This window comes from Oryza glaberrima, chromosome 3 (assembly GCF_000147395.1).
Source record: "Oryza glaberrima chromosome 3, OglaRS2, whole genome shotgun sequence".
In the NCBI taxonomy this organism is placed as follows: Eukaryota; Viridiplantae; Streptophyta; class Magnoliopsida; order Poales; family Poaceae; genus Oryza; species Oryza glaberrima.
This window is the reverse complement of record NC_068328.1, coordinates 13,538,862-13,554,906: the sequence shown is the minus strand read 5'-3', so window position 1 is coordinate 13,554,906 and position 16,045 is coordinate 13,538,862. Positions and strand designations below refer to the sequence as shown.

At 37.3% G+C, this 16,045-nt stretch overlaps 1 protein-coding gene across 1 annotated transcript; it reads right to left on the bottom strand.

The window, feature by feature from the left end:
• Nucleotides 1-597: 597 nt before the first annotated feature.
• LOC127766838 (calcium/calmodulin-dependent serine/threonine-protein kinase 1) lies at nucleotides 598-7,870 on the bottom strand. Its single transcript, XM_052291998.1, has 11 exons — nucleotides 6,725-7,870; nucleotides 4,632-4,762; nucleotides 3,542-3,583; nucleotides 3,322-3,430; nucleotides 2,722-2,800; nucleotides 2,329-2,625; nucleotides 2,130-2,242; nucleotides 1,580-1,687; nucleotides 1,446-1,508; nucleotides 1,196-1,363; nucleotides 598-1,114 (listed from the first exon to the last, which is right to left on the bottom strand). Exons 1-11 carry the CDS (start codon nucleotides 7,274-7,276, stop codon nucleotides 977-979), a joined length of 1,800 nt encoding a protein of 599 aa, XP_052147958.1. The 5' UTR covers nucleotides 7,277-7,870; the 3' UTR covers nucleotides 598-976.
• Nucleotides 7,871-16,045: the final 8,175 nt, after the last annotated feature.

The window sequence follows — 16,045 nt, the reverse complement described above, 5'->3', positions numbered from 1 at the left end:
AGAATTTATGTTTTGCCCTTGTTGGCGTGTTGTGTGAACTATGTACGTATTTATTCAGGCAAGATCATTACGAGTAGAGGAAAATTCTACCGGCAATTAAGTTGTTTTTCCAGCTTATAAAATTGTGCTGCTCCTCCGTTTTGTGTGGAAAGTAAGAATATATATGTATTACTCTTGTTGTCTGAAATATGTATGATCAGGGAAGGTTTGGAAGTTTTCAGATTCTACTGGCAATTAAGCTGCTGCATAATACTACCAACAACATTATACTGGAAACTTGGAAGGAATTAGAGGGCCAGGTCAGTATGTAATAAAAAGCCATTTGCGCCCCATTTCTGTGTGCCATTCACTGGGATGAAAACCGTACCGGTACGTTTGTCATTACCGATTGTTTCTGATCGTCTTGAATTGAAGTTGATGCCACTAAATAGTTAATTCATAAATATAAAAAATTCCTAACCATACTGATATTGTTTATGTAAAAAAAAATTGATATCGTTTTCAGCCGTTTTCATCACATCGATGTACAGCCAATGAGCCAAACTGTTGCAAATAAACACGAGTAAATTTCAATAAGAAAAAAAAACTCAAGAAATATCTACGAATATGGTACTGATACCACCTCACTTCTCAATTTCAGTCCAATCACGACATTCACAGATCGGCGAAGATCAAACGCACACAGTTACACCAATCGAAATTAAACCATGTTTCACTTTCTTAGCACCTCATTTTTCCTGTTTCCTAAACTCATCTGTACATTCACCTCTAAACAAACCTGAATACAAACACAACATCAATCATCTGGTAAGAGAAGGCGAAATTCGCGGGCCTGACAGGAGAGCTTTTTCACTTGTTACACTAGGACAGCTTTGTTAATCTTTGTACTGGTTCCATGCCGCTTCTCCAGACAGCCAGAGATTAGTTTAGTCATCACACTTTTGCCTTGGTTGATGTAAGAAAATAAGTTATTATCTCAGGTTTTTGGGATGGTACGCGAAGAAACTCCATGCAATAGTTTCATGAACCCAAGGAAGCTGAGTTTTCCATCAGGATGTCTGATCCAATCTTGGAGAACAACATGTAGGGGAACCGAAGGACCCAATCCAAGTTCCTGAAAATAGTATATCATCACCTGTGAGAAACATTTCATCGTGCCCAACCCCAAGCTAATTTAGTGTTAGGGATCATATACCGATGCGAGCTCGTCGATCACAATTGGTCGGTTACCCTCCTTATCAAAGAACTCGTACGCTTGCCGGGCATGTTGTTCCCAGGTTTCCAAACCTTCCATCTGGTAAACACTGATGGCAGCAGCAGAAAACTCTTCAAAATCCAACTTTCTGTACTGAATATTGGATATCTGGCATCATTGATAGGGTAAGTGATTACACAACTGCAGGTGCTACTTTGAAAAGTAGAGAGAAAAAGGACTTTAGGCTTACTGTGTTAACAAAGTCAACCACCCTAGAATCCTTCATTGCATTTGTGGAGTTCTTCATCAAGGCCTGGAGGTTTAGCGTACTTTAGCAATCTCATAGCAGACTAGTTATTTAGTCTAAATGGTAAAATAACTCACCGTCTTCAAATTTTGCAAAGTAATAAGATCGCTCTTGTTTGGGCCTATCAATTCAAACTGTTCTCTTAGGTAATAGATTTGATCTGTTGTCAATGTCTTGGCAAGGGCCTGCAGAACACAAACAGCTACTTAGTAGTAGTTTTTAAAGTGAGCACAGCACTATTATCAGCAACAAGATATTCCATGGTAAATGCACACAGGAAATGTGAGATCATAATATGGGAGAAAATATAGCATCCTTAGGATTTTTCTAAGATCACCTTATTATATTACTCATTCAATCAGATTTGCATGATATATGACAAAATAATGGGCAAAGTGCAATAATGCTCTACACATGGTTAGCGATACATACTATTCTGAAGAAAGAATGATAAGAACATTAAAACAACGTCATTTGCTATGCAAAGTTGATTTTACCACTAAATTACCCTCTAAAAAGCGATGCAGCATAATTTATATAAATGACATTGTTCCACATTAATTTGGGGCAATAAAGATAAATATCATTAGTAGAGGGCAAACCAATACACCCTAAAAGAAATATTACCCTCAATGCAGCTCTCCGTAAAGAAGATGAACTTATGTAAGCCCTCATAAGCCTATAAATTATCATGTCCAAAGGAAGCTTCACTTCTTCAGTACCACGAATCCATGGATGACCTTAAATGTGTAGAACAAAAAAGCATTCCTCATCTGCAAAGTTGACTGGTAGTACAGTGTAAACTGAAGATAATTATGGTACTCACAGAGGGCTTGTGCAGCAGTCATCCTCTTGCGGTAATCTTTATTGAGCAGCCTCCTTACAAAGTCTTTTGCTTCAGCAGAGAGGGTTGGCCATGGGGCTTCCTCAAAACTAGGGTCTGCTTTCAGCACAGCTCGGAATATTCCTGACTCAGTACGTGCCCAGAAAGGACGGCTGCCACAAAGCAAAATATACACTATTACTCCAATGCTCCACATATCTGCCTCAGTGCCATAAGATCGATGGAGCACTTCAGGAGCAACATAATATGCACTTCCGACAATGTCATTAAGCCTCTCATCTGCAGAATATAATGATGGTCAGATGTGCCTATAGTTAAATAGCTAAACATAAAACATTTTACTAAACAAGGTTTAAGAAAATCTGTTAGACTAACCTGGCTTTACAAAGTCAGACAAACCGAAGTCTATGACCTTCATGGCAGAGTTCTCATCCTTTGACGAGAAAAGGAAATTCTACAAGACACAAGTAGAAACACAAGCAAACATTAGCATCAGCACAAAATTGCTCTTGAAAACAATAATAGCAGTATTTGCACAACAAGATCCCGTTCTATACTCTCAATACAAATTTCAACTTCCTCGTTTTCCGTTAGCACACTTTCCAAACTATTAAACGGTGTGTTTTTTGCAAAAAAGTTCTATATAAAAGTTATTTTAAAAAGTCAAATAAATCCATTTTTCAAGTTTACAATAATTAATATTTAATTAATCATGTATTAATCTTTCTCGTTTCGCGTGCGCTGAAAAAACTCCCTCCAATGGCAGGAACGAACGAAGCCTAAGGAGAGTGAAAGGATCAAGAATGTATGCATAAGAAACTATCCGTTATAAGCTCTTACATCACTAAGCATGTTGTACGATGTAGATAACTTTCCCACAGCCTTGATTTTTCATAGGCACCCAACTGAATGAAAATTAAATGGTACAAAAGAGAAATATCTAAACAATATCTGAATTGCTTGAATCAAACTTACCTCTGGTTTCAGATCCCGATGAACAACACCCTGAAGATGACAAAATGAAGCAACACTTAGGATTTGGCGCATAACAACCTTTGCATCTTCCTCAGAATATTTTCCACCTCTGCAAAGAAAAATGTATGCAGTTATATTCAGATTTCAGAATCCTAGTACAATTAATGAAGCGATTGTTCTAAACAATGCTGGTATCAGAAAATGATATAACTGTAAGTACCTAGCCAAAATCCTGTCCAGCAGTTCACCTCCTTTGCATAACCTAAATCAAGGGAAAAAATTCCAGTGAGTTGAAAATAATCAATTGACGGAAGTATTTCAGGTATCACAACACCCTATTTCAAGGAGATTATCACAGTTGAATTCTGGGACATTTTACTACACAAAAAAATGATACACATTTGAATTCAGTTGAAAGCTTTCTTTATGGATATAGAGTAGCTAGGAAAAAGTTGAAAGCTTTCTTTATGGATATAGTGTTTCTGCCTATATTTGTTTGTGGGAGCTTTATAAACTGTTGCTATCTTTTTTGGACCTTAACTTGTGTACATGTTTTCCCTTTTTGTATTCCTGTTTACTTTGTAATCAGAAGGGTCCTCCCCTAATATTCTTGTTTAAAATAGTGCACACTTTATTTGTATATACTAAGAAATAGTTTATGACTTATGAGGCCAGGCCCTTAAAATCGTCTACAGTGAAAGGGATTATAACCTCTTAATCTTTTAAACATGTACCATATTAGAAAGAAACTTTAATAGCAATTAATGAGTAAAATGCTTCACTGATGAAGCTAACAATCAGAATTGATTGTACAAAACACAATTTCCATAAAAAGTAAATTGTGATTGAGCCAAGTTTGAGAATTATTTACAGATTATGACTGGCACTGGCTACAAAAGCATCCAAGTCTCATATGAGTATGGTCAGCGCCAGCCAATCAAGCCAGCTCCTAAACACATGTATCTAAAAAATGAAATGTCATGTGATCATGTCTGCGCGCGACTGATATCTAACCTAAACATGATAGAGAAAATTTATTGCATCAATATGTCATTTTTTATTTCCTTCCCAAAATGACTGATACCAAATGGCGAAATGAAAACACATGCTAGCATGTCATGTTCGCTTGAGACCAAGTTTGTCATAAAAAAACAACCAACAATTGTTATTCGTGTTAACCTACAGAAGAATTAGTATGTGTGTTGTGTGTTCTGTTTATTTAGCATAAGAATATCAAAACTTTAGTCATTACTTATAACTTTCAGCAGATCAGTAGGTTAAACTGAAGAATGGAAAAACTATGAACTTACTCCATAACTATATATACATTTTCTTCATCCTCATAAGCATCATAAAACTGCACTAAGTTGCTGTGCCCTGCCAAAGAACTCAATATTCTGACTTCTCTCCTGACATCTTCAATGGCAATAGCAGTAGTCATCTGTCGAAAGAAGTTGCTTGTGTGAGACTGGTTAGCAGTATTACTTAAATTGGACTTTCTCTTGGAAAAAAGAAAGAATTGGAGTTCCAGTGGACTCATATATATGTAACTAGATGTCAAAGGCAGCAATTTCACAGTATTATTAATCAAATTACACAACAATAAGATTAAAAATAATTGTTTATTACACACAACAATGGAAAATCTATATCATACTACTCATATAAATACATGTGTTAGCCAATTAGTCAGGTGATTACTGCATCATTGGATAAGAATTTGCCAATCAGTCAGGTGATCAGGTCCAACTCCGCATTTCATGTAACAACACCACGTCAATGTGGTTTCAGCCAAGCAATAAGAGACTAGATAGCACAGCAAATGTTGGGTAGTTCATCAACCAACTGTTGCACGCATGGGCCTTGGCTCTAGGGCCTGGAAGTAGCATTGCACCAAGGATGCTTATCCACAAGCAGAAATACAAGCATACTCTGAGCGCAGCCAACAATTCTATATATTAACATTGCACCGCACAGCACAAAGCATAGAGTAACACATCAATTACAGATACCCAAAAAAAAATGTCGTGGGATTAGTGTTGGCAATGCACAGTTACATAACAACAGACAATGATATGCACAACAATATAACAGGCGTAATAAAAGACATGCATTTCTAATCAATATAATCTATAATTGCTTGTTTTATGTATCATTTAACATTATCAAGGAGAGTAAACATCAAAAGGAGAAGAGCAACAAGAGACAGCACTACAGGAGGATATCTAGACTAGATCGATAAGGAAAACCAGCATCACTGATATCCAAAAAGTGATAGATAACAGCATAAATACATGAAATACAGTCAACAATATTTTTTTAACATGCAAAAGGTAGGGAGACCCTAACTTAAAGCATTATATTAATTGTAAGTCAAGACTCTGAACATGTTGTATAAACAACAAGATGATGATCGATGTATAGAAAGGCAACAACTATAAGTATATGATAGTAGTTAGACACCTCCCACCAAAAGACATAGGAAGGTCTACAACTACAACAGTGTTGAAACTTGAAAGTTATGGTAGAAGGGGCAAAGTACTTCAATAGAACTAATAGAACGCTGTTTCGCAGCTAATAACAATACAGGCTGGAATTGCGCAACACCACAACAATTCTTTGACTTTGACTCAGGGATTTAATAGTTCTCTATGACTAAACAGCCAATGAAATATAAGATGATAAAAATGTTAATACTACCAGAGCTCAAGGAGACAATGACGCCATTTGGCTCACTTGAAGCAAATATGCTACACAAGCTTTTCACATACGGAGAACTTGCACATTATGGAGAAACAGATTCCATCATTTTGAAACCAATGCTGTAAAGCACCAAGCAAGCTTCAATGGAGCAACATTGCCCCTCCGCAAATTACCAAACAAGAAACACCCGAAATGGAGACGTGATTTTTCTCATCTATCTGTCCTTTGTAAGCGTTGAGTGAAGCAACTAACTTGTTCATCAAAGTATTAATGGCCAGAACAAATCCTCATGGAAGCATTTAGTAAACCTACTTCGTAATGTCTCTCTTTCTCCCACCTAATATGATATATTTAGCAATTGAGCTAAAAAAACACAAGCATGGCAACTGAACCAAATGAGGTCAAGAAGTAACTCTGTTGAATCCACACACAATGATGCTTTGAACATAAAATTGAAAACATCAACCCAAAGTAAGTCTAGCATTAAACAATACATTCAAGCACAAATATAATATAAATTCAATCAGGTGTAAACGCTAAGCAATGCAGGAGAAGATTTTAAGTGTATTAATTAATTAAATCCAAGCGAGGAAAATAAACATGAAAATTGAGTCAAAACCTCAGCGAAGGAGAACAAGTCGTGAACTGGATAGAAGAAGAAGAAGAAGAAGAAGAAGAAGAAGAAGGGGATTGGATTGACCTTGGCCTTGGGGATGACCTTGACGGCGACGTCGTCGCCCTTGAGCTCGCCCTTCTTGCAGGTGGCGGCGCAGGTGTAGCCGAAGTGGCCGCGGCCAACCTCGCGGCCGAGCTCGTACTTGGCGGCGAAGTGCCTGGAGAAGCCGAAGCCCTTGTCCAGCGCCACGCCGGGCTCGCCAGACTCCGGGATGGACGCCTCGTTCGGCTTCACCGAGCCGTGGCGCCGCGCCAGGAGCGCGCGGATGTGCTTCGCCGGCGACGGCGGCGGGAACGGCCGCTTGAACCCGCCGCGCGCGGGCGTCGACGCCACGCTCGAGTTCGCCGGCGAGCCCTTGTAGCTCGACGCCGGGAGCGGGCTCGGCAGGTAGAACGGGAACTTGTGCTGCTTCGGCGTCCCGGGCTTCGCCGCCGCCGCCGCCGCCGCCGCCGAAGGCGCAGGCGATGCTGGCTTCGCCGGCGCCGCCGCGGCCTCGGCTACGCGCGTCGCCCCCTCCTCCTCCTCCTCCACCGTTGGCTCCAGCACCGCCGCCGACTTGCCATGGCAGAGACCCATGGAGCCCGGATCAAAGAACCCCCCACAAAATCCGAGAAATTCCAAGCAAAATCACCAGGAAAATCAAGGCTGGTCAAAGAGGCAAGAGTTCATCACCTCGCCCCCTCGAATTCCCCACCAAAAAATCCTTCCCCCTCCCCTTCCCACTTCCACCAAGGAAGGGGGGGGACCGGAAATCAAGAAACGGGGGGCGGAAAAATTTCCCGGATTCCAAATCAAGACAAGAAACGGAGCTGGAACGAACAATCCACCAGCTGCTCCTCGCACAGGAGGAGGAGAGGATACCACCAATAAAAACAAACCAAAAACAAATCCGCCACTCGCCCGCTCCCTTCCTCGCACAGGCAATCTCTGGATGGATGGATCAACCACCCAGACGAAGAAGAAACAAGACGACGAGGAGTGTGTGTGAATCGGAGGAAGGAGAGAGAGAGGAGGAGGAGGCTGCTTCGCTCTCTCGCTCGCTTCTCCCTTGGGTAGCTTTTCCGTTGCTCTCTCTCTCTCTCTCTCTTCTTCTTCCTCCTCTTCTCTTTTTGTGTGTTTTTTTCCTTTTCTTTTGAAGGCTTTTTTTTTCCTCTTCCTTTCTACTTTTTGAAGGAAGGAAAGCAGTGTAGAGGAGGAGGAGGAGGACTGCGCTGGCACTTGGCAGTGGTGGAATCTGTCTTCTTTTGACAGTTTCTGTCTCTCCTCTCCTGTGTGATCTTTGCTCCTGCCATTGCTGGGAAAAAAAATATTTTTTAGTTTTTTAGTATTTGATTAAAGGATTAATAAAAAAAATGGGTCTTTGTATACTCCTATACTACTTATATGGATAAAAAACATCTGCCTCTTCTCTTGTCAAACAATATTCCTGGTTATTCACATAGGAATTTCTGCATCTGTGGTATTTAAGTAACATTTTTCTTTTTTTTTTCATTTTATTGGCAGACATTATTATATGTCCGTGTCTCTTTTACTCAAACATGTACAGTAGGTTGCCACGAGAAAGCATATATCCACCTTGAAATACTACCTCCATCTTAAAAAAAATTACTACTTCATTTTTTTCTACATGAATTGAGTTGTATACTCCAATTAAGTACTAGTACTTAGTAACGCCATTCAAGTTCATGTTAGATGAAGATTAAGTACGAGTATATAAAACAAAAAAATCATTAATGCATAATTAGTTGAGTTTTGATTATTTTAAAATAAAAAAAATAAATTTATTTGATATTTTTAAAACTTTTATATAAAAAGTTTTCATTCAAATTATACATCGAGATAAAATATGCATGTTAATCAGAAAAGAACGGACCTAAGAATATATGAATAGAAGTATAATGATATCACTCTTGCTTGGTTGAATGGTGATACGGTGTACAACTGTTAGCTCTTCTGAACATTTGACTCGACTCTATGTATAGTTGTACATGTACTCCTACAGGATAGACTATTTCTTTATAGGAGTGAAAGAATTTATGGATACATTTATAGGACTGAGAATTTATGGATACATGCACACAAGTTTTTTTTTTTATGAGGGGGGATAATTTATTCACTAAGATTCATGCTAAATCACCAAACATTATATATAGCTCAAGCCTCAAGCAGAAGGAATCAAGGATGAAATCCTGTCCAAGATTACTCTTCAAGAAAGGTTCTTCAAGACTTTTTTTTTCACAAAGCAGCAGTTAACCAATTATTAGTCTCTAAAATTTCTAAAGGTTCAAACTCAAATTAATCACGTGTTTTCATGTTACTACATTTTAGATTTCTGCCATGCCTCAATCAATGGCTTTTCGGTGTAGGTCATGAAAAACCTCGACATGCTATAGAGATTTTACTTTTCAGATCCTAACTTTTTCATTAATTAAGGACCTAATGTCCTTGCAATCTACTAGTGTTGTGTCTTGCTGTTCGGTAATCTTAAATGAAAAGACCTATTCACCTTTTCCATTGTTTGTGTTTAATTTTTCCCGAATTTATTAGATAAACCATGTCTGTTGCTATGGAATTACTCAAATTCTTACATCCAATTGGTCTATACTTTTGGGACAAAAAAAGGTAATGCATCCAAGATCTACCAAATGTTTCAAAATCAAATTTAATTTTGATGTGGAAAAAGGAACATGTCCCCTCACAAAAGGAAAAATGAGCATGGGTTATGAGGTCGTGATCATTTATGTGAACACATCAGATCGTTTACGTGTTCTGGAACATCAACAACAGAGTTTAATTGCATTGATCGAGTTTACAAGAAAATGACCCCCAATATACGTAATAAGTGTATACATTAGAAAAAAAAAACGACAGGTTAGTATCAGCAGTTCATGTGCGGGGGGCTAGAGGGTTCTTGTCCATTTCAGGTTGTATGTATCCATCATTCAAATATCATTTAATCAAATCCAAATATGTGTGGTTGATTCATGATTCGACTTATACAGTGGCATACTATGAAAAAAAAACTAGACACGCTTCGATCCATTGTCATGCATGTATACAATATAATCCACTAGTTTGTTAAGGAAAGGGAATATAAACGCGAGTCAGTAAAATAATGGAAACCTCGGCAAACTATGTTTAGTTGTTTTAAAATAATCCCATGAAAAAGTAACGTACACATAGGAGGTAGGGAAGCATTTCATACAAACTTGTATTACATCTGCTTTTAAATATGTCATTGTTATCTTTTAGACGTACTTAAAATTCATTTTATCTAAAAACTTTGCACAAATAGTAAATACGTAAGTCATGCTGTCTTTAATTGTAAAACAATTCACAATAAAATAAAATAGATAATATTTATATTTTTAAAAGTAAGACAAATTGTTAATACATAGTACTACGTATGTCGAAAGGCAAACAACATCATATATTAAAAAATGGTGGAAGTGATATTTTAAAATATAGCCAGCTTGATTTTGTTTGTCGTAAGATATGAAATTCATGGTGCTATAATAGAACAGATTGAGAAGTTTGAAATTTTTCCTCTGTTTATTCTGCCACTTGTGAATCTCATATCTAATATCTTGAAGCTAAATTGAGATTGATCTTGAAATTTTACACAACTGGTAGCGACGTAGCGTGTAGAAACATCACCATAACCTTGCTAAATTTTAATCAGAAATTTTACTTATAGTTTATGGCTTCCGCAATTTTCTATAAAATGATTCCGGTACTTGTCCAGGATCCTCAAATATTTTCCATCCTGAATATATTCGAAAATGGAATAAAGAGCAAACATAAGCCATCCATGAAATCCACAAAAAAATTGTCCGCGGATGCTGAAAGAAATGAAAATCTAGTACTTGACCAACAGATTACAGCATCATGGCATGCCTTTACGTTCACCTAATCTCACATAAGCCAACCGCACAGTGATACCCTGATCACTTTATCCTGTAGCAGGGCGTGATGTAACAATATACTAATACATATAACATATGCCAAATTATGCTTCCATCATCAACTATATGTGCTTAAAAAAAATGGCTTCCCTTGGAGGCCGATTTGGGAATTGCAGAAAATAAAACAATTACAGTTAATTATATGTATACGTAGTTAACACAGGTGATTCTTACGACGAAATAAGGGAACACGGTATAAATTTGTAATGTGTGTGCTTTAAATATCATATTGTTTAGTATAAAAAATAACAGTTGTTTTTTTTCCAATATCATATTGTTTGGGATAAAAAACATCAGATACTTTATACACACATAACATCAATGTGGCGAAGTGAGCGTAGCTAACCAACTAGCTAGTTAAGTTCCTTGAGGTAGAACCTGGGTTTAAGTACTAAACTAGCACATGTGTTCACATTTACAGCTAATTATTTTTTCGGTGGTAAGCGATATACATGTCAACAACGAGGGGACCAAAGTGACTTTATCAATTTAAATATATATGTTGATTCAATCTTCTAAGATGTATATAATGGTAGGATGTGCGCGCACAAGTTTATATGAGCATATACATCTTTTAAAAAAGAGAGAGTTGGAATTAATAAGCATGCCACAGTTTTTGTGAGAATATATTAGAATTAACATACTGCTCTAAATAAGCCTACTAACGAGTACAAGAAAAATCATTTAAGTGGTTGGGAAGGGAATAACATACTCCTACATTAGTAGGAGGAACATGGAGTAACATGGCCCAAGAATGTGTGCATGAACATATATTGATCATGGCATATTGTTGCCATTTGCCAAAAAAAAAAAACTCTTTGTGGTCAAGCTCCTATTTCTCAATTCTCATACATGATGATAATCACCTTCGATTGGTTTCCAATTAACCATTGAACAAAAGCAAAGATATCCATGGAAAGGGAACTAAATTGTCATCACCCATATGCATACATCCATATGGTGAACACTGGAGTAGTATTATGTCTGCTCTTTTAATATTAATTAACTTTGTTTCCTTCTAAAAATTACTAGCAGAAAGAGAGTGATGGCTTGCTAGCTAGGTACAGTATTATGTCTGTTGGTTAGAGGGTCAATTTCAAGATCTCCATCTACACGATCGAGCAGGACTTGCAAGGCGTCACATCACGGAAGTTGCAAAACTTGCAATGCATGTTAAAATGTGTGCAAGTGCAAGTACATACAAATATATATGGAGGTGACGCGTTGCGTTTGCGTGCTAACGTTGGACTTGGACCGGCTGAAAATTTTGTCGGAAGCTTTGGAGTTCTTGGAACTATATATGTCCGGCTAAAAGTTTGATTCAACCGAAAGTTATTCTATTTCCGTTTTCCATTTCTTTGGCAACCAAACAAAAAGGTTCAAATTAGAGAGATATTCTTATTTAATTAGTCAGGACCAATTCAATTCCAAACCAACGGGGATTTTAGTGTTGGTCATAAACATGCACAAAAATGTATAATATTGATTACAAACCAAAGAATTTTTTTAAAAAAGAATATGTTAATAAGTAGATATATATATGCCTTGCAAATGCTTTCATATAAATATCTTTTATATTGTTTTACTAAAATATTGTAACAAGTCTATATTGTCATGCTTACTATACTGTTGAAAAAAAAACTCATACTTATTTTTGTTCGCGATTGAAAAACTCATAGTACTTAGTAAGAACACAATTAATATACTTAAAGAAAAGAATGTGCAATTATTAAGTATTATACCATCTTTGGTAAATCAATCAATATATACTTAACGATCGAAAACGAATGTGCACAATCAATGAAAGTTTGCTACTTTGAACGTCGGCAAGGTCTTCAAGATAAACTATGACCACCAATTTATCTGTGTAATATGTAAGGTTGTGAAAATAATTTCAATAATATATTTGTTCAATCATTTTTTTAAATAAAGTGGATGTCTATAAGTTTAGAAGTAATTAGTAGATCTAAAGCTTATAAAAAAATGATAGGGGTGGACCTTAGTCAATTTAACATAGTGAAAATTTGTTATGGTCCATTGGATCTTTGCCCTAGGCCCCGGTCAATGGCCTAGGTTTGACTGGGGTCTGGGTCCGCCCTTGAAAATGATATCCTCCAGTGGTCTGTAGAAGTACTATATTTCACTTGTCAAAACTTGGAAGTGTTATACTCACTTGTGAAAACTTAAGAGGTGGTCGAATAAAAAAACTGAGAGATGGTGCTGGAGTGCGGTTCCCACCCAGCTTAAGGTCAAACCTTTGGCAGCTTGGTTTAATTAGGTGCCTTGTAGTATCTCATAATTTTCTTAGAGTGGTCGCCTGAATTTTGATTGATACTTACAAGGAAAAATACAAGTTTTAGTGGATTACATCAGAACACAACATGAGGATAGGATTTTTTTTTCTTAGATATAACTACGATATTGTTAACATGCTTCACTCGCTTAGCCCACAAGGTGGTATCTTGTACACATTTTGTTAAAAAAAATTGGCAATCACTTGCGTTTGCCCCTAGAAGACCACGCCATGTCGATGATTTCATATAATCCACAGAAGTATAGTAGATAGAAAACCTGGAAATACGTGGATGGTGTTTGGCTGTAGGGTTGCAAGGTGGCGAGGTCCTTTATGGAGGAAATGTTCAATTGAATTCCCATAGATCTCCAAAATAAGGTAGCCAAGGGACATTGAACACATATTTGCAATGTTGTTTTTGCTGAACCATCACATATAGCTCACATGTTGAGGATTGCATAATATTATTCTTGTGCATGTTAACTTTTGTGAGGACACTCTCTGAACAACATCCATGCAAAGAACTAAACTTTCGGCGGGGTTTGGCTTTTCCAAATGAACTCTCGGTTGTTGCACATGCCATTGGCTCCTGAAGAGCTTCATAGATTTGTTGTGTTTGCAGCAACCAAAGCACCTCCTTGTGTTGGACGTCAACCTGATCCTCCATTGTTATTTCCTCCACAATCTGACACACCTCTTGGAATTCTCACTCCGCCACTATAGAAAGCCTAGGTACGAAATATTGATCCAGGCGCCCGGTAAGCATTTGTAGCATTCTTGTCAACTGCATGCGAGTACATTGGAGGGAAATTCTCTCCTAGCACTTGATCACCGTACCATTTATTGTGCTAGAAAGGAGTTTGTTTCCCATTCCCAATCTAAACAAACGGTGAGTTTCTGAAAGTCGGGGATGAATTCTATCAGTGATGCATGCGCTTTAGTAATAGGAATATGTTTTGGATACATTGGTTTAGGCCACCAGATAGCGCACCCCTCTTATAGAGAGCTTCCCTGCCCAAAAGAATGATCTTCTCTTCTTATCAAAAACTTCTATGGTCCCTTTCGATAAGGGAATTGTTGCCACTGCGTATATAGGCAGGCTGTTCAGGACAGAGTTCACCAAGATGAATCTTAATTTCAGCATAGGATATACCTTCGCAATTGTTGGTTGGAGATCAGAGTCTTAGAGTCTTAGGCATAGTTTGTTTGGACGTTTGGAGGTGACAACTTCGTGACATGCAAAATGAGACAAGTTATTAACGCATGAATAATTGAGTATTGATTATTATAAATTTAGAAAATAGGTTTATTTGACTTTTAAAGAAACTTCTAAAATGCCTTTGAAAAAAATGAAAAAAAATAGAGGAATAGGAAAAATGTAGGATTATAATAGGAATGCAAGTGCAAAGCATAGGATTGAAAAACGCAGAAAAAATACAGGAATGACTGTTTGATTGAACCACAGGAAAAACGCAGAAATCGGATAAGAGAGATAGACTCAGAAAAGTTTCCAAGAAGTTGGAGCTCTTGCTAAATTTTATCCAAAATCTCTATAGGATTGTTCATTCCATAGGAATTTCAAAGGATAGGATAGGATTCAATCATTTGTTTCAAATGGCTTCATAAGAATTTTTTCTATAGGATTGAAATATTCAAAGTTACTATGTTTTTCCTCCAATCAAAGGGACCCTTACCTGTTTGGGAAGCTATGCTAACGAAAAACGAGAAAATTGCCACCCCTAAACTCTAGAATAAACTCAGCATTGGTTTCACTCTTTCCACCTTAGAGCAGGTACAATAGCAGACTATAAGCCAGCTATAAACATATTTTAAAGAGATAAAAGAAGAGAGAGAGAGAAGAGCAGCGGGCTACAGATCGGTAGCCAGCTGCAGCACGGACTCCAAGACGTAATGTGTGTATGAAAGGTGGGACTAGATATTAATAGTATAGTAAGCAACTATTTTATGACTTGGCTATTACATTGGATATATATGATTTGGAGCTAGCATTACTGACTTGGCTTATTAGCCACACGCAAAACGAGGAACATGATTAGCATATAATTAATCGAGTACTAATTATTAAACCTTGATAAATAAATTTATTTGATTTTTAAAGCACCCTTTATATAGAAATTTTTTACACGAAACATACCGTTAATTCAGTGGTTGAAGAGTGTGCTACGAAAAACAAGTACGAGTAACTAAGCTAAATTATCTCTTTTTTTATGGAGAAAACAATAGGATAGTCTCCTAGTATGATAGATTACTTTAAAACGAGGAGTAACTAAGCTTAACTATCTCTTTAGAACGTGCCCTTAGTTTGTTTCGAAAGAGGGGCAAACCAAGGTACGAGAGGGGAAATGATCCAGTTGTTTGCTCTAAAGCTTCTAGCTTTATACACAGTCAAAAGTATTGCATCTCTGCAGCTATAGTTCCACTGGACTAGTTAAGTTAAGAGTCTGATGAAATTGTAATTGACTCTGAAAATGTAAACACAACCTATCAATGACGCGTTGAACAGCAACTACTGCTCCTAATTGTTCCTAATTGTGTTTGTAGACTGGTCACCCAACTGCTCCTAATTAATTACAGATCGAGTATCCTGTTTACATGGCATGCCGGCCGGTGTATGTTGGACTGTGTACCGACACCAAAACATACATAAACAAATTAATGGTAAACATACATAAACACATGCCCATTAATCAATTTTTACGCTTCTTTCTTTCTTTCTTTCTGACCAGCACCCACGGTAAACAGGAGAAGTCTGCATTCTGCAATGGTCGACGCAAAAGGAAGAAACCGATTCTTGGCGTTGTTTAGTTCGCGAAAAGAATATTATCGCATCGGTTATTTGACGGGATGTCGGAAGGGTTTTCGGACACGAATAGAAAAACTAATTTCATAACTCGTCTAGAAACCGCGAGACAAATATTTTGAGCCTAATTTATCCATCATTAGCACATGTATATTATTGTTGCACTTATGGCTAATTATGGAATTAGACTCAAAAGATTCTTCTCGCGATTTTCTCCTTAACTGTATAATTATTAGTTTTTATTTTTATCTATTTAATGCTTTATA

Excerpts from the sequence above, each read along its gene's own strand:
- LOC127766838 (XM_052291998.1), bottom strand. The coding sequence starts at position 7,276 with ATGGGTCTCTGCCATGGCAAGTCGGCGGCGGTGCTGGAGCCAACGGTG. Across the intron at positions 1,509-1,579 it reads CTTTGCAAAATTTGAAGACG|GCCTTGATGAAGAACTCCAC; the intron begins GTGAGTTATTTT and ends CTAAACCTCCAG. Across the intron at positions 1,364-1,445 it reads TGGTTGACTTTGTTAACACA|ATATCCAATATTCAGTACAG; the intron begins GTAAGCCTAAAG and ends CAATGATGCCAG.